Raw genomic sequence first — 24,035 nt, forward strand, 5'->3', positions numbered from 1 at the left:
TGCCAAATTATATCATCATATAACTGCCAAATTACATCACTGCATAACTACCAAACTGAGAATCATGACCCAGCCAAACTTACACATAACATTAACCACCACAGCCAGCATTACTCTCGGCTTGCACCTCAGTGTTCGTTACTGCCACACGTATGTCGTTAATGTGCAACACTGTTGGACAGTAGATTTTTCACTATTGTCGGAAATGAGAAATGTTGGATAATGGGACAGTTGATAAGTGAGGAGTAGGTATGTATACTTAGCAGGGCTATATGCAATACCTTCTGTTTCGCTTCCAAATTGATACTTCTTTGCCTCTTGCTGCTGCTATCACTAGCACTAGTTCTGATGCATCTAGAAGCCTTGATGTACTTCACAGTAATCTTTTTGAAAAAAAATTAAACAGAGCAATAATGCTACAACGCTCAAGAGACACGTGATACACAAGGTTGGATGCTGCTGCTTACGGTAAACTTTTTTTTTTTTCTAAGTAGGGAGAGTTCACACTAAAATAACAATAGAAAGTACAGTATAATACATACATAAACCACTATGACTACTGAGACATATGGGTTATAGGTTATATATAGGAGCCCTGGTGGCACAGTGGTTAAGAGCTCAGCTGTTAACCAAAGGTTGGCAGTTCGAATCCACCAGCTGCTCCTTGGAAACCCCATGGGGCAGTTCTACTTTGCTTTACAGGGTTGCTACAAGTTGGAACTGACTCGACAGCAATGGGTTTGTTTTTTTGGAGAGGAGTACCATTATATGCCTGGCAGCACGATCACTTTGTATACAAGAGACATGAGACACAGGTGTTACACGCAGACAGCTACTGCACCCACCACATCTGGTTACGTCTGCTATGTCCTATTCTTCAGTCAGGATTTCTGAACACTATCATAACCTTATGGGACCACGTACATGTGGTTGGACATTGCCTGAACAGATGTTATATGCCGCATGACTGTATTTGTTTCAGTTTTAATGGTTCCAAAAGATACACTTTTAAAAAAAAATCCACATCAGTGAACAATATAAAGTGAAAATCATCTCATTTCCCCCTCCCCTCAATCCCACTCTTCACTGCTAAACATATGGTGGGAATCCTATTGATAGGCATAAGAAATGAAGTATCTACTTAGTTGTCATAATCTAATCAAATGATTATTTGGATCTCACTGCCTTCTGCCTTCAAATTTCTTACATAAAGTTTCTGCTAGAGATAAGATTTTACTACCTTACTGTGTAAAAGCTACCTGAACACGTACCCGAATCAAGTAATTACTGCAAACAGAAAACTAAATAGTTTAGGTAGTTTTACAAGAGAAATTAAGTGACTTTAATTGCTTTATAGAAAATTGTATTGTTGCAAGTAAGTATCTACATGTCTAATAGGAGCCCTGGTGGCCCAGTGGTGAAGTGCTCAGCTGCTCACTCAAAGATCAGTGATTAGAACCCACTAGCCACTCCACAGGAGAAAGATGCAACAGCCTGCTTCTGTAAAGATTATAGCCTAGGAAACTCTACGGGGCAGCAGCTCTACCCTGTTTTATAGGGCCACTATGAGTCGGAATCGACTTGACAGCAATGGGTATGTATTTAATGTCGTGCTGTTTTAGAACAGATACATCCAAATGTAAAAGGCTTGTTACTAAAACTATAGAAACTATACTGAAATTCTACCATCAAGAGGTGGGACTTTGATTAATTCTGCCTTAAAACTCTTTCATTGGAAAGCATTGGCTGAATTACTACTAGAGCGTAAGTAAAGGTCTGCTGAATAAATGACAGTATATATCTAGGAATATTAATACATTTAAAACTGTAAATTCTACAAAATGGTGTGGTTTTTAAAAGCTTTTAGTTTTGTGATATTTTAATCCAGAAATTGAACTCTGGGCAGAAGCCAATCTTCCTTACTTGAAATTTATGTTTTAAAATCCGGAGGGAGGAAACAGAAACTATTAGTAAAACCTATAGTACTTCCAGGTCCATAACTTCACAAATTGCTTAAAATTCTTTCCATTTGAGAATTTGGGGGGGGCATTTATCATTTATATAAGAAAGTTAATGATCAAATATTTAATTCAGAAGCCAAATGAATCACGTCAATTTCTTTTCAAAGATAATAACATATCACCTTATCTTAACAACATAATTCTTTCTAGAATGAATTACGTAAATGAGAATATAATCATGCAATAGAATCTATGCAGTCATTAAAAAATCCCTTAGTTGAAAATTAATTCTTGACATGGATAATATAATTGTTTAGTAAAAAAATCTACAAAATAACAGGATGACATTTTTGATTAACATACATATTCACAGAAAGGATATATACCAAAACATTAACAGAAGCTATTTTTTCGTGATGTGCCAGGACACTAGGCTGCTGTCTTTGTTCTTTACTTTGTATTTATACGGCTGTGTATATCTTCTCAGTACTCTGCACTGAGCACATAATATCTCTGTAATTATAAAACAAGTAACTGTCATAAAAATAAAAATTAAAAAAAATACTACCTTCTCCAAGGTTACACAAGCCTTCAGGGGACTCTCTTTTCTTAATAACCCCACTGCTGTGACTGATGGCAAAGGCACGAAGGACAATGCTTTGTGAATTTATGTCTACAAAATTCCCGGTAGAGGATCTCCCAAAATGTTTTATTTTTCACCATGCATCGGGAACCACGTCAGGTATCTTTTGAGGTTACTATGAAGTCTATATTAAAGAAGAAATTAAGATGAAAATATAGGGTGGAGCCTACACGGCACTACAGACAGAAGCACCACGCCATCATTCGACAGCAAAGACCCAAAAAACTGAGTAAAACAGAGACTAACGTCAATTCTGGAACCCTAAGCATCAAATGAGGAGAGAAAGAACTCAGGCAAGCACTGAATGGAGTAAGAAACTGAGAGAGAACAGACGGCGAGGAGAGGTATGTGCGGAGGTCCTCTATCAGCTGAAACAGCACAGATTCACCATCCTGTACTCCTGTTGGAGATCGGCAGACAGGGAGCACAGGAAAGCAGCTTCACAGAGCTCCCAGCAGGAGATGGTGCACCCAGTAATCAATGATACATGCTTTGCCACCTCCCATTCTTCTCCCCCTGCTTGGCCTTCACCGCTTCCTAGCAGGCTGAGGTCACTAGGCTGGCAGAGAGGTGCAGACTACTTGCCACTTGGATTCACCCTGCCCACATCCAAGAGCAGTGGACAGGGAGTACAGGAAAGCAGCTTCACCAAGCTCTCAGCAGGAGAGATAACACTTGGTAACCATGATACACACTTTCCCACTCCTCATCCTTCTCCCCGCTGCTCGGCCTCCACTGTTTCCCAGCTACCTGCAGTTGCTTGGCTGGATGAGAAATGCTGGCTCCATGCCACTTGGATTTGCCCATATCGGAGATCGGCGGGCAGGGAGTATGGGAAACCAGCTTCACAGAGGTCCCGGGGAGACAGAGCACCCGGTAACCAGCGATATACACTTTCCTACCCTCCATCCTTCTTCCCCTTGCTCAACCTGTGCCGCTTCCTGCCGAGCACAGTCTTGGCCAGGAGGCACCAGCTCCGGCTCCGAGATGCCCGGATTTGCCCCAACCACACAGGGTAGCTCCCTCAGTGCAATCTCTTTGTTGCTGGTGTTCCCTTTTTCTGCTTCTTTTGGTTTCTTCCCCCCGCCTCTAGCCTCCTCCACCTCCTTTCTCTCGAACACCTCTGTGAGGAATGTTTGTTTCTTCTTGAAAAGCTGTGAAGCGCCACTTCTCTGGGGAACTGCTTCCTCAGTCCACACCACCACGCTGACAGGATAACTAGGACCTTTTTTGATTTTGCTCTGTTCTATTTGTTCTTTGTTTTCTTTTTTATCTCAGGGCTTGGAGCCCCTTCTAACCGGGTTATACTGTAGAGCTTAGGAGCCACTTCCCTGGTTTGCGCAGCCATTGGGACCCCTGGGGGCATTTTTTTTTTTCGTTTTTGTCTTTCTTCATTTCTAAGTTTCTTGTCTTTCTATAGTTACCTTCTTTTCTATCTCTTGAACACCTGGCACAGTGTGACATCTCTGCCCCTTCTAGCCAGACTGTATTGCACAGCCTGGGAGCCACTTCCCCAGTCTGCAAAGCTGCACCAGTGGGATCCTTGCGGGCTTTTCTTCATTTATTTTCTCCTTTCCGTTCTTCATTTTTCTCCATTTCTTCATTTCTCGTCTCTCCACTCCAAAAGCGAGCTCCCTTAGCACTCTTTTTTTTTTTTTTGCTGTGTGTGTGCGTGTTTTTTTTTTTTTTTTTTAATTTTTATTAAGCTTCCAGTGAACATTTACCATTCCAATCAGTCTGTCACATGTAGGTTTACATACAGCTTACTCCCTTCTCCCACTTGCTCTCCCTCTATTGAGTCAACCCTTTCAGTCTCTCGTTAGGAGAGTTAGGGCCTTGCTCCGGATGTTGTGGCTGGTTTGACCTTCTATTCAGATCACTACAACTTTCTTCATACCAGCAATAAGGCTGTTTCCCTTTCCTACCATTCGTGTATTCACTGGGGTAGCACTTTTCATTTCCTTCAACCTTTCCTTTGTATTTATACCTCAGTTAACTGTTTGGCACAAGACGTCTAGTTTTCAGCCTATCTTAGCTTTCGACATGCCTTTCTCACTAAGCTTAATTATATATAACTTTTGATTTAAAGGGAGAGACATGTGACTCTTCCTTTCACTTGAACACTTAGAGGCCCTTGCAGGGTTATTAACTGGCCTAATTTCAATATTGTCCTGTCCTGTTTCAGGCCACAGAGAGGGACAGAGATGGGGGAACAGCTGGTTGGTGGAGCAGTCAGGACACACACAACATTTATTAAGTTCGTCGTCTTGTATGTGTGCGGTCCATGGCGCCCTCAAAACAATTATGATAGTAACATCAAAGATCACTGATCACAGATCACCATAACAGACACAATAATAATGAAAAAGTCTGCAATACTGCAAGAATTACCAAAATGTGGCACGAGACATAAAGTGAACACATGCTGTTGGAAAAATGCTACTGACAAGCTTGCTTGATGCAGGGGTGCCACAAACCTTTAATTTGTAAAAAATACACTAAATGCACTACCTGCAGAGCACAATAAAACAAAGTATGCCTGTAGCTCTGCTGAAAAAAGGTTCAAGGTCCATTCTGAAGCTAAAAGATGGCTGGTTACCCAAAAAAGACCAGAAATACTATAACATTCTTAGTTGCAAATTAGAAGAAATTATATGGATAGTGAGGAAGATCACTGATCACACATTAGGCTTTTCCCTTGATCAAAAGAAAACATTTTTATAGGATCAAGTACAAGTATGTAAAAATAACTTGATAATAGTCCTGTGTTCAGCTGATGAGAGCTACCTGGAAAGTTATGGCTCATAAGGAAAACTAAATTCAAGCTGTAAACACAGAACGACCTGCATCTCGAAGTAGTGATGTGATGCTGGAAGTGTTCGAGAAAACACTGGAAAATCTTAGCTGTTAGGAACGTAACTAAGAAGCCTTTTTCATTAGATGGAGCACTGAACTACACGGCCTCTAAGGATAATTTCAAATTTTACAACTTTACATACAGTTTAGTGAGACCTTATACTCTAATTTTGTTTTAAGAACTTTACAACAACAGGTATATCCCTTTCCTGCATGAGATATACAAAAGCTTTTCCAGTATCATACAACAGAAGAATAACTCAATTAGTGACCAAAAGGCTGAGTTCCTATTTTTGCTCTATTAAAAGCTATCTGACTTTAGATCACTTCCTCCATTTCTAAGTCTCTCATGGGGAGGAAGAGGCAGGGGTACGTGTGTGCGTGTTGAGAGTGTGTATGATGTATTCTTAGAACAGCCTCAAAAGTCCTTTCAGCTCAAAAATTCTGAGTTGAAACTTCAACCTTCTCACCTTGATTATTTCCACCAACTGATCCACACCACTGTCCCCTGGAAATATTGGTTGTCCTAGCAACAGTTCAGCCAACACACAGCCTGCAGACCACACATCTGAAAAGAAAACAAAACCTTATTAATACATTACAGCCTAAGCTGAGTTGAGAAATGTTTGATATATATGGATTTTTAAATTTCCCTTTGATCAAAAAGAGTAGATATCACAAGAAAAGACTGTATAAACTCACTAAAGAGAAAAGAAGGGCAATAAGAATATTCCAAGAAAGAGTCGTCTATTAGTATCAAACATCAACTAACAAGACAGAGGATTGTAACACCAAAACAAAGGCATGACTACCTACTTATCATACTTAAAAAGAAGCCAAAGACATCCCTCTGTACAGCAGCAGGTGCCTGCAGAGGAGCTGCAAGCGAGCGTTCAAGCTCCCTACACACAGGATCTAAAGTGTATTCTGAGGGAACGTTCTGACGACTTTTAATGATTGACTTTTATGTTGTAATACAAGTGACAGAAAAACGTGCTAAAATATATCATCATTTTTAAATGCAAACAAAATGGCAAAGATGGAGGAATATATTTTAGTTCATAAATCATAAAATAATTCACTTTTAACGTCAAAGTGGAAAACCTCAAAACAAAGAAAATTTAATTTTTAATAATTTAAAGTTAGGGTAATCATACATCCTGGCTTATACAGGATAGTCCTGGTTTACATCTATTATTTATTTATCTTATTGTCCACTTAAAAAAAAAAATCTATTTAACTTATTTATCTATCATCTATTCTTCATAGAGTTTACCGAAACAACACAACAGATTAAATGCCGGAGGTTATGAAACGCCTGTTGTTTTCCATTAAGTCAGGGAGATTTACAAAAATGTACTACAATGCTGCTCTCACCAGTTTTGTTTTATAAAATATTGTTATTTTTCATAAAATGTGCTATTTTGAAAAAATGTTAATGTGAAATGGGTTTTATTAGGTTAAAATGAATGGATAAATATTTAAAATTTTTCCCGGCTTTAATTTCTAATATGGTAAATATCAATAGATATAACCCACATAAACAAAAGCTCTTAGGAGTCCTCAATAACTAAAAGTGAAAAGGGGTCCTGAAACAAAACTGTTTTAGAACGATACTTAACAAATTATATGACCACTACCCGGCACTGCAGTATGAGCCTCTGACTAGCCCCTTGGTTACAAATGCAAATGTCACATGTTAAAAAACTAGTGAATTTTTACAAGCCAAGGGACCCCAAGGATCACCGGCTCCCACTAGACGCTGGGAGAGAGCCAAGGAGCAGGTGCTCCCTCAAAGCCTCCAAAGGAATCAACATGGCCAACACCCTAACTGTGGACACTGGCCTCCAGGGCTGTGAGAAAATAAAACTCCTGCTGTGTTGTTCTAAGACCAAAAAAAAAAAAAAAAAAAAAACCTTTGACCATGAATATTTCAAAGTGGACTTTCCCATATTTAGTAATATTTTCTATCTCTAAGGTATAATAAGAGTATGATGGGTTACAAAAAATTAGAATTATTTCTGAAGATGATTTCACATCAACATGTAAATTTTACAATCTTTAATAACATTATTGCAAGAGGGGTTGAAAAAAGATTAAATAGTAGAGAGAACTCTTACTGAGTTGTATTATTTTGTAAACAGAGTTATTAGAAATACCTATATCACTGACTTCTGTAAAAATCTAACATTTTAAAGCTGATTTTAAAAGTTCTATCAAATAAAAATGTATAAAAGAGTCTTAATGAAGCAGCTGTTCATCTTACTTTTAGATTAGTGAACGAGTTCTCCTAATTTCAACTCTACGGCAAAGGGTTTGGCTTGGTTTTTTAATTTTGGGCAGAGCATGGAACAGTTCTTTAAAAGTGAATGGAATGGACCACCACACTTTGTTTTAAACGAAAACGTATTTCATCTAACTACATGTTATCAGATTGTATCTATCTGCCATCATCAGTTAACCCACCCATCCAATAATCCATTCAATATCTGAGTGCCTTCTCTGTCCGAGGCACAGTATAAGGACCTGGGGATACGACAATGAAGAAGACAGGATCCTGGCCCTCATGGAGCTAATGGCGGGAGGGAGGAAGAAGCAGCAGACAAAGACTAAACACTGTGTTAAATACTATGGTGGAAACAAACAGGTGTTGAAAATTCCACTTATAAGGGGTGATCAGGGCCTTCCTCTTCAAGCAGGTAACTGACAGAAGCATGAGTAAACTGTGCCAGAAGTTTGGTTTATTAAGGGATTGAAACATCAGTAAGACTACAGTATGGAGGATAAAACTCACATTAGATGAGACAGAAGGTATAGGAAGCCTACTCATGCAAAATCTAGCAGACCACGTCAGGGAGCATGCATTTTATTTCACAGTAGAAGCGGGAGACCATTTAAGAAGCGGTTGCCATAGACTGAGGTAAAAGACAAGCTGATGTCAGTGGACACAGAAATAAGCAAGCTAGAAATATGTATTACAGGATTTGTCCTGAATGCAGACAGTGAGAAAGGAAGGAATCAAGGGTGATTCTTTGGCTTCTGGTTTAAACGGAGAGATGGTAGTGCCATTTACTGGACGAGCAGCAGCACATACATGGTGGCGGGCAACGGGTCGGGGAAGCAGCAGCCTATGACTTCCTTAAACTTATAGTAAGTCTGAAGGATTGGAATTCACTGCCCGCAGGTATGGTCTTTGCAATAATAACAATGTTCTGTACTGGATCACGACACATGTACCAACGGTATTCTTCTGACCAGACACAAACCATACATTATTTAACTGACACAGGATGTGTTCTCCTTCTCACAGTTGTAGTGTAAGTAGATGGTGTGACCCTGGACAAGATATTTATTCTGAGAATCAGCTGCCTCATCTGTAAAATGGAAATAATAGTAGAGCTTATATCTCATAGGATTGCTGTGATGCTTAAATAGGTGAATTGAAATAAACTGCTTAGGAAAGAGCTCTGAGACACACTATGACTTACAGCTTCCCAATGATTTAGAACACTTGTGCCAAATTTTTCTAGCAAATAATTAGAAATGAATGTAAACCAAAACACTAGTTAAAAGGCCGATATTCAGGAAATTACCTCCACCATGACAATTTTGCATTAATACCTGCCATTCTACCCAGATAAACTGCAAACTTCTTCAGGTCTGTCTTACTCCACGATTTTCTTCAGCAACTACTTCACAGTAAAACGCACACAGTTGGACTGCACTCATTCCCACTGAAGAACCTACCATTCTTTCTCTTAGTAATCACACATATATACCTACAACTGGATTGGCTCGCCCATCCTTGTGCAGAGAGAGGATTTAGCCCACCGCTGCTGAGCTGATTTCAACTCACAGCAACCCTACAGGACAGAGGAGAACTGCCCCACAGGGTTTCCAAGGAGCGGCTGGTGGATTTGAACTGTCGACCTTCTAGTCAGCAGCCTGAGCTTTTAAGCACTGCACCACCAGGGCTCCACAGATAACTTATATGAGTGTATAATCTTGACCATGATAGGTCAGGAAACTTGCTGGTTCACAGAACAATAAACTTTTATCAAATATCTGTAAGATAGTACAGATGGCCATAATGAGGACGAGATGACTAAAGAAAGCCCTTGAAATGAAACATGGAATTCTACTCAAAGGGAAGACCTAAAATTATAAAGTACATACGTGCGCCTAAGACTATTTCAGCTCCAGCTGAATTATGGAGAATTTAGGACCATCGTACTCTAAATGATCTCTTTGTCACAACAACACAGATTCCACTCTAGGAGGATAAACTATCTCTGGGTACCTTCTATACCCATTAGTTAAACCGTGTTAGCTTTACCTATTTGAAAGAAATTCTATTTGTAATACATATAATCTAATTTGTGTGCTTGTGTTTCTGTTTCTAAACTAAAGAATTCCCTTTAAGGGCACAATTTGTAACAGTAAAATAATTCTGACCTCCACTTAGCTTCCTATTCATGCCCAGATGATCATGTTCTCTCTTCTTATTCCTAACTAGTGGACTAAAGAGTAATGGGATAGAAGAGGAGGACAATGAAGATTGAACCAAACTGTCTCTATCCAATTACCTCTGTCATTAAACATGTCTGGTGAAGACTTCAACGGAAAGCCAGATTTTTTAAAGCTGTTTTGAAATTAAATAACCAACTGAAACAGCACGGTAAGAATGTAAACTATAAGGTCATTCTAGCGCTTTCATCATAACCTTAATGAACGTCAATTTTCCTACTAATAACCAAGCCCAGAAGTGAGTATTCTGGAGGGAGGGAGAGAGAAAAGAAAAAAGAAAAGATACACTTAGGGTTTATTTAAAATCCTCAGTTAAAAACAAATGTATTATATACAATTATAAAGGACTACCATTATTATTCCCTCTAATAATCCAAGAAGCCTAAAAGTAGAACAGTAAGTATATCTTAAATTCTAAAAGGTCGTTTTCTAAATTCTACACATCTTTGGATATCAATCATTAAGAAAAAATATATTTTAGAGCTTACCCACCTTTACATTTAAGTGAAAACAGTCAACGGTTACTAACAAAGACAGGTTAGTAACAACGGCCAGATGGACAAGAACAAGATGCGACTAGTAACTGTACGGTATCATAATCAGATTCAGTACCTACCTATGCTGGAGGTGTAATCAGTGGCTCCAAAGATCAACTCCGGTGCCCTGTAGTACCGAGAACAGATATAGGAAACATTGGGCTCTCCTCGGACCAGCTGCTTTGCGCTAATGAAAAAACAGAAAGCAGAAGAATTTTAAACAAGATCTAAACCTTAAAAGAATTCACACTGCTATCATTCACAACTCTGAATACTTATCTAAGATTCCATAATCCCAATCATTCAACATATGAAAAAGAAAATATGAACTATAGTTATTTATTTCCAACAAAAACATATAATTTTATCACGTCACAACGGAAAAAAAGATTTTAAAGAAAGCATCTGTCAACCATTATCTAAGGAAAAGGAGATAAAAAGTCACAAAAGGTTAAATGTTGAAATCCTTCTGTTCCTCTGTTCCCCAAATTTTACTTCTAAAATACAAAGAAGAAGGGTCAGAAAAGTAAGGGGTCCCCTCTCCCATCAAAAAGCATGATAATATTCTTGGGTTACAGTACAAGAATGAATATTCATCATCAAATATGCTTGCTTTTGTTTTTTTTTTTTAAAGGATATGAAATTGGTTACTGTCTTACAATTTGACTTTTGACTCAGGGTGACTATCCCAAGGCTTACAGATGTAATCTATTTTATTTCTCTGCCATCTTAGTCAATTCATTAACTGTCTAAGCATTCATTACCCGACATATTCCAAGATGGCAGGTCTTTTCCTTTAGAGCAATTATTCACAGCTTATGAATCCCAGCTCTGCTGTGGTGAGCTTCATTGCATGTTCTCTTATTCCAACTCTCTTTCCGCAATACTTTGTGGCATGCGCTTTAAACATCAGAGTTAATTTATTTATTGAGGTATCTCTCAAGATAACTTGAAGAGCCACTGAAATAAAAAAAACTGCTCTAGAAGCTAACCATTTTGACATACAAAAATAATAAAGCTAAATACAGGAAATAAACATAAGCAAAAAAACCAAACAAGAGAAAAGGTAAGTGCAAAGAAAAGGTAAGAAAACTGTGAGGTAAAGGTACAGGACAATCAGGGAAAACAAAAAAAAGAAGTCACAAAGGTCTCAAACCCAGGCTTCTTTTCTCCCATTTGTTTCTGGTCAATGATAATCTGTATTGCCTTCATCACCAGTTTTGAAGGGGGAGGACAGTTTCATTTATAACCATCTTCCCAGATATTGACACACACCAACCAGGTCATAAATTAATCAGTATTAATCCCTGTTTTTGCTGCATGAAATTTAAGATGCTTAATTTTCAGGATAACTGATAATCCCCCTCTTCCCCCCTCAAAATACACACACATACAAAAACCCAAACCTGTTGCCATCCAGCCAATTCTGACTCATGGCAACCCCACATATGGCAAAGTGGAGCTGCTCCAAAGGATTTTCTTGACCGTCATCTTTACAGAAGCAGACAGCCAGGCCTTTCTTCTGTTGTGTCTCTGGGTGGGTTCGAACTTTAGTAGCTGAACACAAGCTGTTTGTGCCACTCAGGGACCTAACTGATAATACCTTCTTATTTTCAAATTATATTGTCAGAAAATTCATTATAAAACAAACAAGAAATATTGGAAGCTTTGCAGCCTGTATATTTCTTCACTACTTGATGAAGCTACCTTCTTTTTCTTACAAGTGAGGCTGGCTGTAACTCTCCAACCCTCTGAGGGTTGAGATATATACGCCCTACTGTCCAATACAGTGGTCACATATAGTCTTAGTCCTCCAACGGCTCAACCAGGCCTTCAGGTAAGTCCTGGCCCTGTTCATCCAGTAAAGAACCATTAACAAGGGAGTAATACTGCTGATCATTTAAGTCTCCACCAGCCAGCAACTAAGAATCTAAAATGTCTCCCAAACCTACCTGACCAAGCCAGTTTTATTAAAAGCAAAAACAAAAATGCAGACTTGTTATCAGAAGGTTTGTAAAAGTGAGCTATTACCATACAAGTAAAATCTCCCTTCCTAATTGATTAAAACAAAGCTATCTCTATGTTCCAAGAGATTCATGCCAACAGTGCTCCAACACTATGATGAGAACAGAAACTCTACTAAACAACTTGGTGCCTCTAGGGTCCTTAAGTCCTTATCAGTCAGACACTCTCAGTGGGAAAGGCACCCCGTAACAGTAAAACTGGATCTGATTTGAACAGTTTGTCCTGTAGACAGTAAAATAGTAACTAGTAGCAATCAGGAGTTCTGATTCAATCTCCTTCACCTTTTCTTACAGTTCAGGAAACAGGGTAATGACCCGCAGGGCATGCTGGATACCGTGACAGTACTGGTACCAGTTTGACAATAAGGCTCTCAGTGCCTGATTTTTCAGAAGTAGATAGCCAGGCCTTTCTTCCAGGAAGCCTCTGGGTGGACTCGAACCTTCAACATTTTGGTTAGCAGCCAAGCGTATTAACCGTTTAATTAGGAAACAGTAAAATACGGGTAGTATGTACGAGAACATACTCGTTAGGCTAAGAATTTACTCATGACAGAGCAGGTGTGCTTTTTTTTTTCCTTTCTTTATTTCTCTCAAGAGACAGCTTATAGAAAGTATTCCTAGTGTTAAGCCCAATGTTTAAACTGTGCATTGATGTAACAGTGTGACAAAAAGGGAGGAATACAGATCGACAGGTGTGGGTCAATATGTAATGTAGAAAGAGCTAAATGGAAAAATAAGAATTTGTTAGAAGGATGAAAAAATAAATTTGAGAGAATCCAAGTTACATGGCAACATTTTAGGAACTGAGAGAAGAGAGATTAGGTGATTACACCAGGGAGGAAGTAGCAGGGCCAATACCTGAGTTACATGGGATTACAAGTTTGATTTTATGTTGGAAGGTTAGACCAGAGAGTCACAAGTGCTAAACGCTACAGAAATGGAAAGAATGAAACTTTACCATGAATTCACAGGAGTTTACCAAGGAATGAGTTTTAAAAAACAGAAAGTGAATTGAAATTTGACGGTAAAAAGGGAGAATAAGAAGTTATAGAGGGGAAGGATGAAGACACCGTTAGACTTATTTCATCTCTAAACTGAGTTGAATTCTGAAGTTAAAAGGATATACAGTATGAATAATCGATATTTTTAAAAAATTCTCATTGAAAAAGGAACATACCCACCTAGCAGAAATCCAAACAATACTAAAGTACAACCAATAAAACAGCAAGTTTCTCAACTATACCACACTAGCAAAGTTTCCCTTCCCGGGGCAATAAAATGTTACAAGTTTCTTATGTATCATCATGCATACATTTGTATACACACAGCCACGCTATTTGTTTTTAAAACATAAGCGGGAGCGTAAACCAAAACCTGTTACTGTAGGGTCGATTCCGACTGACAGCAGCCCTAAAGGACAGCGCAGAACTGCCCCGTAGGGTTTCCAAGGTTGGAATCTTTATGGAAGCTGGCTGCCACATCTTTCTCCCACAGAGCAGCTGGTGGTTTCAAACCGCCAACCTCTCGGTTAGCAGCCGAGGGCTTAAGTACTATGCTACCAGGGCTAAATATAATCTTGACCTTGCTTTTTTCATTTAATATTTCTTAGAAGCCATCCCCTTTCAGTTCACAGAGAGCTGCCTCATACTTTTTCATGGTTGCACGAATCACATTATTTGTACAGGTACCATCTCATCACCTATTTGGTCATTTTCCTACTGCTGGACATTTATCAAAAAATAACAACAACAAAAAAGCTGTAGTAAAAATCCCTGTATATACACCATTTCATAAATGTGTGAGTATTCCTAAGAGAACGATACCTAGAAGCAAAACTGCTAAGCAAAGACTATACATTTATAATTCTGACAGAAATTATCAAAACTGCCCTCTCGCAAGGAGCTACATTAGTTTATACTCCCACCATGAGGACTAGTGTTTGGTCTGACATTATAAAAGGGATACATTTAAAAGAGCTTAGGGGAGGGGAGGGGACAGAGAGAGAGAGAGAAAAAAGACAGCCAGCTTACCTTCCAAAGTCACAGAGTTTTAAGACAGCTGTATCAGGATCCAACAAGAGGTTTTGTGGTTTAATATCCCGGTGGCAGATTCCAAAGGAATGGATATAGGCTAAACTTCGGAACAGCTGATACATATACAACTGGAACAGACAGCAGAAACTAATTGAATACTTCCTCTCCCAAACACATCAGGATCCTTAAGCAGTAAATAAAGTAACTGATTTTCAAAACCAAACATGAAATGCTAGGGAATATGAGCACTTAGTCAATCTTCCTTTAAAATGTTTCACGTCATTCCTACATGAATTCACTACCACTAATGAAAATGTTATTAACCATATATTATATTTGCACTGTCCTTTTTTTTTAATAACTTTAAAAACAAAAAAGCTTTACAACTTGCTTTGTAACTTTTCATATTACTAACATTGCACTATAAGCCTGTAAGATGGTTTTCTGATTTCATTCTATTATATTAAGCTGTTTAGTGTAAAAAAATTCCCGGTATTATCTTTAGAATATTTATAACATGTTCCTACGTCAGCCTCAGAGGTAACAAAGACCTAGGGAAACCCACAGGTGGACTGTGAAAATCTATAATCAGTGATCAGGCCATCAGTAACCCCATTAGTGGCATCACCACTCTTTGTGTTAACATCCTTCAGAAATAAGTAGACTTTAAAATGTCGTTAAAAACATATGCCTAGCTGATTAGTGGTATCACTGTGGATTTTTACAATTTTATTACAGAAAAAGATACGCTGAGAAATTAGCATGCATGGAAGAGAGAATCAGGCTCTTGACTGCAAGGACTCTGTGGAGAAAGTCAGTACACTCTGTTTCTCAAAGTCAGCGTTGTGGTCCACTTTTAACTCCTGACTGCTCGCCTCTGAACTCGACCCCTAAGTTACACACTACAGAAATAATTTTTGAAATGATGCAAACCAAACACACCAGTGTCTTGGTAAAAAAAACAAACAGAAGAGTCAAACGTCAGTGACATATGACACCGTCTTTAACTATAGCTAAGGTTTCAGTGAAAGGGAACATGAAACTTACTTTCCTTCAAAGAGGCCTGATGAAAACTCCAGGGCAGTGAGTTGGATTTCAGTACATCCTAAACGTTAAATTCAACTAAAGCTGGAGAACTAAGCTTTCTATAAAACAAAGCATTATGTACAACTCCAGAGATAAGATCTTCGATAAAATCAGTATTTCAACACAAGACAGTTAGGTATCCATCCATACATAAATTTTTTTTTAATTTCATAGTTCTATTACTGTATCATTGTTCACAGAATCAATCTCCAAACACTAAAGCTTACTCTGCGAGCTTACTCTAGTTCATTACCACTAAGAAAATGACCTCCCGTGATAAACAGGAGCTGACCGGCATTCATCTACTCAAGAAGAGGCTTCACTAGGCTATTAATGAATAAGCCAGCAACAATCATGGGCGGCAGGGGTTCTCTGTCAAAAATGCTTAAGTGATAATGAAAGAAAAAAGAAAAAAACCTGCTTAAATGCTTAAATGGGGTTAATTTTAAGATGCAATTTTACTGTATTCTTTGATCTGAAAGATCTACTCTATCTCCGTTCTTATCTTTTGGAAAGTCAAGATAAAGGATGAAATATGCAATTTTTGGTCTGATTTTTATCTTCACTCTGTAAAAGTATAGAGAGATTTTCTACACTAGAAGGATAACAATAGTAAGAAAAACAATTTACCCTGTGCACTATCCCACGTGCTTTGCATGTGTTATCTCATTTAATCCTTATAATAACCCTATGAGAAGGGTACTACTATTATTTCCATTTTACATATACAGTAACCTAGACACAAAGAGGAGCCCTGGTGGTGTAGTGGTTAAGAGCTCAGCTGCTGACCAAAAGGTTGGCACCTAACAACAACAACAACAACAAGGCACACAGAAAGTAAGCAACTTGCCCACTAGTATTCTGTAGTGGCTTAGGTAAGTACTACTCTTTTAATTATGACTTCTTTATTCTGTCCTATTTTCACTCTATTAAATAAAGGTACAAAATGTTAATCATTAAGTAGCTTGCCCACAAAGAAAAAGACCAGAATGATAAACTCTGAGAAACTCAAAGATATTTAACACATTTTGAAATTCAACTGATTCTTTTAACATGTAGTAACTAACAAACCAAGTGGGTTTCCACCCATTTGTTTAACTCTTGCAACCACCTAGATACACATTAATCCTCATTTTTACAGAAGAAGAAATAAAGGTTAAGAGAATGATGAGAATTACAAAGTTATCAAGTCTAACTTAAATCCAATGCCCTTTCCTCTCTGCTACAACATGTTTCAAACAAACAACAGAATGACAATCTTTTTTATGACTCACAAAAATGGACCCAGTGTTCTTGTGTACTTAGCCTGATCCTTTAACACATCTTTTCAAATAAAAAGATTTAAGTTAGGCATTTGTTTTAGAGTTGCACTTTAAAACCCACCTACCTTTGAAAGATGCTCATCAAACAAAGTAAAGATGCTCAAAATCTTTTTAACTTGTATATTAACCACCAAGTACAATGTAACCAGTAGTACAGAAGGGGTGAAAAAACAGATTTGAAGCAATAAGGTCATTGAACATTCTCAATTACTCCCAGAAAAAGTGAAAGTCAATCACAAACAAAAAATGTAGTTGCCATTTTGCTAGTGTGTATGTCAAACAGATCCTTATCAGATGATGAGGTCCATGAAGATAAGAGTTGTATATATTTATCATTTTTATTTCCATCTCCCAATCCAAGTATTTTTCACGTAATAGGATTACAATAAAACTATGCAGAATGAGTAAGTGAATGATTTCCCGCTGCTAGTTGCTGTCCAGTCCATCCTGATTCACGGCAACTCCATCTGTCGCAAAGGAGAACTGCTCCACGGGGATTTACAAAGCTGTGACCTTTGGGCAGCAGACCGCCAGGTCCGTTCTCCCAGGCACCTCTAGGTGGGCTTGCATCGCCAACCTTTCAGCAAGTAGTTCAGCGCTTAGCCATTTCCATCACCCAGGGAATCCTTGAGCGAATGAGAGTAACTCATAACTCACCAATTCCAGTCATTGTTTTTTATCCAATTCCAGACATTTAAACCTAAGAATACATCTGTGTCACCAAAGAATAATGCCTAGGGCCAGTAACTCTGACTCTCAAAGGACAATAGCTATTTAAAGGAATCATACATTTCCCCAGAAGGGGGTGAAGGGTATTGCGATTGCTTTGTTTTTTTTTTAAAGAGATATATACATATATTATTGAAGCACAGATAAAAATAACACCTGGAATTTGCTTCAAAATTAACACAGGGACTAGAGAGTAGGGAGTTCTTGTTAGGTGGTATGGAGCCGGTTCCAAATCACAGCGACCCTGTGTACAATACAACGAAACACTGCCCAGTCCTGTGCCGTCCTCATGATCGTTGTTATGCTTGGCCCATTGTTGCAGCCACTGAATCAAGCTATCTCACTGACGGTCGTCTTCTTTTTTGCTGACCTTCTGTTTACCAAGAGTGATGTCCTTCTCCAGGAACTGATCCTCCTGATAACATGCCCAAAGTATATGAGATGAAGTCTCACCATCCTTGTTTTTAAGGAGCATTCTGGCTGTACTTCTTCCAAGACAGATTTGTTCGCTCTTTTGGCATTCCATGATATATTCAATATTCTTCGTCAACACAATTCAAAAGCATCAATTCTTCTTGGGTCTTCCTTATTCAATGTCCAACTTTCGCATGCATATGAGGCACCTGAAAACACTATACTGTGGGTCAGGCGCACCTTAGTCCTTAAAGTGACATCTTTGCTTTTTAACACTTCAGTGAGGTCTTTCATAGCAGATATGCCCAATGCAATGTGTCGTTTGATTTCTTGACTGCTGCATCATGGGTGTTGTTTGTAGATCCAAGTAAAATGAAATCCTTGACAACTTCAATCTTTCCTCCCTTTATTGTAAAATTTATTTCTTTCAAATCACTTGATATTTTCAGTAATAAGAACAAATGCTTTAGGTAACTGAAGAAAGGTCCTGAAATACGCAAACTTTCTGCGGAGAGATACTGTTTGCTGTCGAACCGATTCCACCTTATAGAGACCCTACAGAACAGAGTAAAACTATCCCATAGGGTTTACTAGGCTGAAATCTAACGGGAGCAATTCACAAGGTCTTTTCTCCCGTGGAGTGGCTGGTGGGTTCGAACAGCCGGCCTTTCAGTTAGCAGCAAGCACTTAAACATTGTGCCACCAGGGCTCCTTACAGATATGGTAAAATAAAATAATTTCGCACATTTTTCTGTTAAGAAAATAAGTATTGCTTAGCCAGGAATCAATACAGATCTGCTAATACGTAAATGGGTCCCTGGTGGCGTAGTGGTTAAGTGCTGGGCTAATAACTGAAAGGTGGGTGGTTGGAACCCACCAGTCACTCTGCAGTGGAGAGATGTGGCAGTCTGCTTCCATAAAGATTTACAGCCTTGGAAAGCCTATGGGGCAGTTCTACCCTGTCCTATAGGGTCGCTATGAGTTAGAATCGACTTGATAGCATTGGTTTTTTTTTTTTTTTAATAGGCAAATAAATTTGGAGGGTAGATTCGAGATACCACTATACTCCTCTTTTCCAAGGAAATGTTGCCAATTCAAATGAAACCCAAAAATGAATATGATGTGATTAATGTCACTGAACTGTATTGTTACCTATATATTTACCACAATAAAACCAAAGAAGAATACAAATTTCTAGCTGCTTAATCAGTTTTATAACACCTATATTTTGTGTTTTAAATTGTGTCATTTTTTCTTCTTACCAGAGAAGGAATGGAGCCCTGGTGCTACATTGTTTAAAGCACTTGGCTGCTAACCAAAAGGTCGGCAGTTCGAACCCGCCAGCCGCTCTGCAGGAGAAAGACGTGGCGGTCTGCTTCCGTGAAGGCTCACAGCCCTGGAAACCCCATGGGGCAGTTCTGCTCTGTCCTATAGGGAGGCCTGCTCTGAGTTGGAATCGACTTCACAGAATTGGGTTTAGTTGTTTTTTTTTTTTTTTTAAGAGAAGGAATAAAATACTTTTTTAGGCTTCAGATTATTCTGCAATCATTTAGCATTCATTTGCTGAATTAAAGAGCTAGGGGAAAAAATTGCCCGACCCGTATGTACTCTTACTGAACGTGCACAGCACATCACTTTCTAATCTAGGGTTAAGGCCTTTTATTACTTTTACTTTACACTCCACAAAGTATTTTCTCAGGCATTAATCTCATCTTACACACCAACAATGCTATATACTACGGGTGAAAAAGAAATGACAATTTTATCAACACGGAACCTAAGTATAGAATGGACTGGTGACGTGCCCTAGGGACATAATTAAGTAGCAAAGTTGGGTCTCAAAGCTAGATCTTCAGGATCCAAACCCAGGGTTCCTTCTGTTTCCTAAATGCGCCACTGTTCTGCACTGGAAACAATATGAGCCACAGGGTTGACCTCTATCACCAACATTCTAAACTAAGCTCAAACATTTACTCTATACTTAGTGAGTTCAAAGGACCACATTGTTGTCCTAGTTATCTAGGATAGGATTTGCTATTCTAAAACCAGAATGAAGTACTAAAGCAAATTTAGTAGGAAAGCTGTGTCATTAAGTTCTTACTATCAATTTGAAGCCCTGGTGGTGCGGTAATTAAGAGCTCGGCTGCTAGCCAAAAGGTCTGCAATTTGGATCCAACAGCCACACCTTGGAAACCCCATGAGGCAGTTCTACTCTGTCCTATAGGGTCCTATGAGCCGGATCGACCCGATGGCAAAAGGTTTGGGTTTTTTTTTGTTTGGTATCATCAATTTACCTATAGCCTCAAGCAATTTTTGATAAGCCCGAATAAAAGGTGGCACAGTAGAATCCACTGGCTGCTCCTTGGTAACTCTACAGGGCAGTTCTACTCTGACCTGTAGGATCATTATATGACTCGGAATCGAGTCCGTGGCAACAGGGTTTTTTTTTTTTTTGGAATCAGATTTGAATTCTTCACACTGAATTCAACAGAAATCTTGGACTACTTGCCAAAACAGTCTACCTATCAAAGTCCTAAAAGAAATTCCATCAGTAATGTTCTTGCTCTGGCACTCATTTTATTATTGTGAAGTTTAAAAACCGTTAACTACTAAGGAAAGCTTCAAGACTCTGACCTGAAGACACTTAAGAGTTAATACCATTTTATTTTCTAGGGTCCTTTCTATAAAGGGTGAAACACCAAAAATTAAAGAGTTAATGAGTACCATAAAAATGTATTTAGATATCTGAATTTTCAAACTTACTCCTAGTTAATTTTCACAATGTCATAATTGATAAAATAAGAATGTTTCTAATCATCTATCACAACTTTATTAGAATTATGTTGGATAAATTCCTAGCCATTCTGCCATGAGTTCTAGCAAATAAACAAAATGATATCAATATTATGTACCAAAAAATAAACAGCATCGTGATAGTCTGTGCATATTTTAAGCTACTAAAAGTTTAAACTTCAGCTATGGAAGCAATAAACATCTACAAATGGAATTTAAACACGGAATTTGATAATATTTATAACTATACTTAATAATGATATATTCCAATTTCAGTCTGTGATGCAATAAAAATATCAGAAATTAAATTTAGAAGTGCTATGCCTAGCAGAATTAAAATCCATAATTATGTGTGAAAAAATTTACTACAATTTGCCATAAAATTGGGGGTGGGGGGGAACGCTGCTGTTGAGTCAATTCCAATTCGTAGCGACCCTAAATCTCCCCAGTAGGGTTTCTAATGAGCAGCTGGTGTATTCGAACTGCCAACGTTTTGGCTAGCAGCTAAGCTCTTAACCATTGTGCCACCAGGACCCCATAAAGACGAAAAGCATCTTTTATACCTGAGTCCTGAAGGTTTAAGATGAAAGCTTCACATTTTAAAACTGTACAATACTTCACAGTTTTTCCCCGAATATTAAAAGTGATGTGGTAAATACAGTTTAAACGCACCCAGCACTCTCCCTAGCTAAAACTAAATATTTTTCAAAATGGGAAAGGACTCCGTTTTTACATACCTTGACATAGATCACAGGGAGCGTCTGTTTGGCTCGACTATAGTGTCTGGCAACTCTGTATACTGTTTCCGGAACATAGTCCAGCACCAGATTAAGATAGACCTCATCTTTCTGAAAGAGTTAAAAAAAAAAAAAATTAGAAACTAGTCTTTAAATACTCAAATTACAGTAAACTCTGTCTACATTTACTTATTCAGATTTTGAAAGAAAAGACTCATATTCAATTTTAATTATGCAAAATTAATTCAGAAGATAACCATAATAGTACAAACAAGTATACTATACCTTCTTACTAATAATTCCATGGAAAAACTACAGCCATTTCCATAAGGTTAAGATTCTCAATCATATTTAAACTATTATTTTGCTTACCGTGAGTTTAAAAAATATATCACCTGTCACACAATTTCATACTAGAAAGTCTGAGAATCAATGTCCTATATCCTATCAGGAAAGATGGCACAGTAGTAGAGAGAGTACTGAATTGGAAGTTAAGAAACTTGGATCTCTATCTAGTTCAAGCTCTGCTGCTAATTTTTGTGCACCAAGCCACTTCATCTCTCTGGGCTTCAGCTTCCTCAACTGGCTGGACTGTCTAAATAATCTTCAAAATTGCTTTCACCTCTAGAAAAAGATTCTACAGTTACCAGAAAGTGTGTAATTGGTCGAAAAACCACTTGTACTCTATAATTGACTGAAATAAGGCAGTGAGTTACCATAGTCACAAACTTATTTCAGGTGTTCTATTTGAACATCCATTCTCAGCAGCATTAAGATACCAATCCAAGATCAGTGGAAAGAATGGAATTCCAATTAAATTCCAAGTGGAGAAGAGGAATCGAGTGTGACCCTTAAACTTGTTCATGTGAACAATGTCAGACACATAAACTGACGCAGAAAAAACAATTGTGAAACACTGTGTTCACAGTCTAGGGTTGCCTAGTGGGTATGGAAATCTGCAGATAAAGAAACTTTGTCTTACCTACCAAAGTGAAGTGGAGAATTTAAATGGTCGGCATTTATTGAACACTTTCTAAATGCCAGTTGCCACTGCAGAGGAAGTTAAGAGAAGACAATCTGAAATGAGCTTAAAAGGAGCATTACAGATAGGGAGAAAACTATATTCAAGATGTGGGGTCAAAGAGTGCAGCAGGGCTCAAGAAACAGTTTAGTGAGACAGCATGGCAATGATCCTAGCATCTTTTCACTATCCCTCAGCCCTTCATGTCCCTGTCCAGCTAAAATTCAGTATATTATCCTTGCTCTCTTAACCACTGGAGGCTTCCAGAGATCAGTTCTAAGACCTTGTCTGTTCTTTACCTAAACTCATTCCTTTGATGGCCTCATCCAATCTAATGGCTAAATACTACCTATACATTGCTGACTCCCAAATTTATACACATAGCCTGGACCTCTTAACTCCAGGCTAGTATTTCCAAGTCTAACAGGCATCTCAAGCTTAACATACTCACAGCTAACCTCCTGATCTCGCACCTCAAAATACACACCTCCCTAGGTCTTCCGCTTAAGTCAGCTAATGGTAGCTCCATCTTCCAGTAGCTCAGGCTATGAACCTTGGAATCAGCTATAATTTCCATCTTTCTCTTCCTCTCCTCGGCCCTATGGCCACCATATACACACATTCCACACATCCAATATATCAGAAAACACTAATGGTCCCACCTTTAAAATCTATCCAGGATCTAATCACTTCTTAGAATCTTCACGGCTACCACCTTGGTCTAAGCCACTATACCTCTCACCTGAATTACTGCAAAATCCTCCTAAATGGCCTGTTTCCACCCTTTCCTCATTACAGTCTAATATGAACAAAATGTAAGCTAGACTGTATCTCCTCTACTCCACCTAAGAATCAAAGCTTACATCTTTATAAATGGTCTACAAAGTTCTACACGGCCACTCTGTCTTCTACGCCCCTCCTCCACTACTCTCCTACTGCTCACTCATTTCTAGCCGCACTAGCTTCCCTCTGCTTCCTGAACACATTAGGCAGGCTCCCACTTCAGGGCCTTAGTATTGATTAGTCCTTCAGCCTGGAAGGGAGCAGTCTACGACTGTTAACCAAAAACGTTGGCAGTTCAAATCCACCAGCTGCTCCTTGGAAACCCTATGCGGCAGGTTCTAGTTCTACTCTGTTCTATAGGGTCTCTATGAGTCAAAATCGACTCGATGACAATGTGTGTTTTTTTTTTTTTTTTCCTTGTCAGCCTGGAATGCGTATCCCCCAGAAATGCATGCACACAGTCCACTTCCCTCAACTCCTTCAAATCTTTGCTCAGGTGCTACCCTCTTTGTGTGGCTTTCCCCAATCACCCAATTTAAAATTGCAACCCATTCCTCTACCCGGACACTC

General features: G+C 38.6%; 1 protein-coding gene across 3 annotated transcripts in view; it reads right to left on the reverse strand.

Moving 5' to 3' along the window:
• GSK3B (glycogen synthase kinase 3 beta) overlaps nt 1-24,035 on the reverse strand; it is a 296,701-nt gene that overhangs the window by 88,558 nt on the left and 184,108 nt on the right. For all 3 annotated transcript variants that reach the window (XM_023551754.2, XM_003412978.4, XM_003412977.4), the window contains exons 4-7: nt 21,662-21,772; nt 14,578-14,708; nt 10,604-10,710; nt 5,931-6,028 (exon numbers count right to left, since the gene is read on the reverse strand). In XM_023551754.2, coding sequence (XP_023407522.1) covers nt 5,931-6,028; nt 10,604-10,710; nt 14,578-14,708; nt 21,662-21,772 — 447 coding nt within the window. The remainder of the gene's footprint in view (nt 1-5,930; nt 6,029-10,603; nt 10,711-14,577; nt 14,709-21,661; nt 21,773-24,035) is intronic.

The sequence above is a fragment of the Loxodonta africana genome, chromosome 1, assembly GCF_030014295.1.
Source record: "Loxodonta africana isolate mLoxAfr1 chromosome 1, mLoxAfr1.hap2, whole genome shotgun sequence".
Taxonomy (NCBI): domain Eukaryota; kingdom Metazoa; phylum Chordata; class Mammalia; order Proboscidea; family Elephantidae; genus Loxodonta; species Loxodonta africana.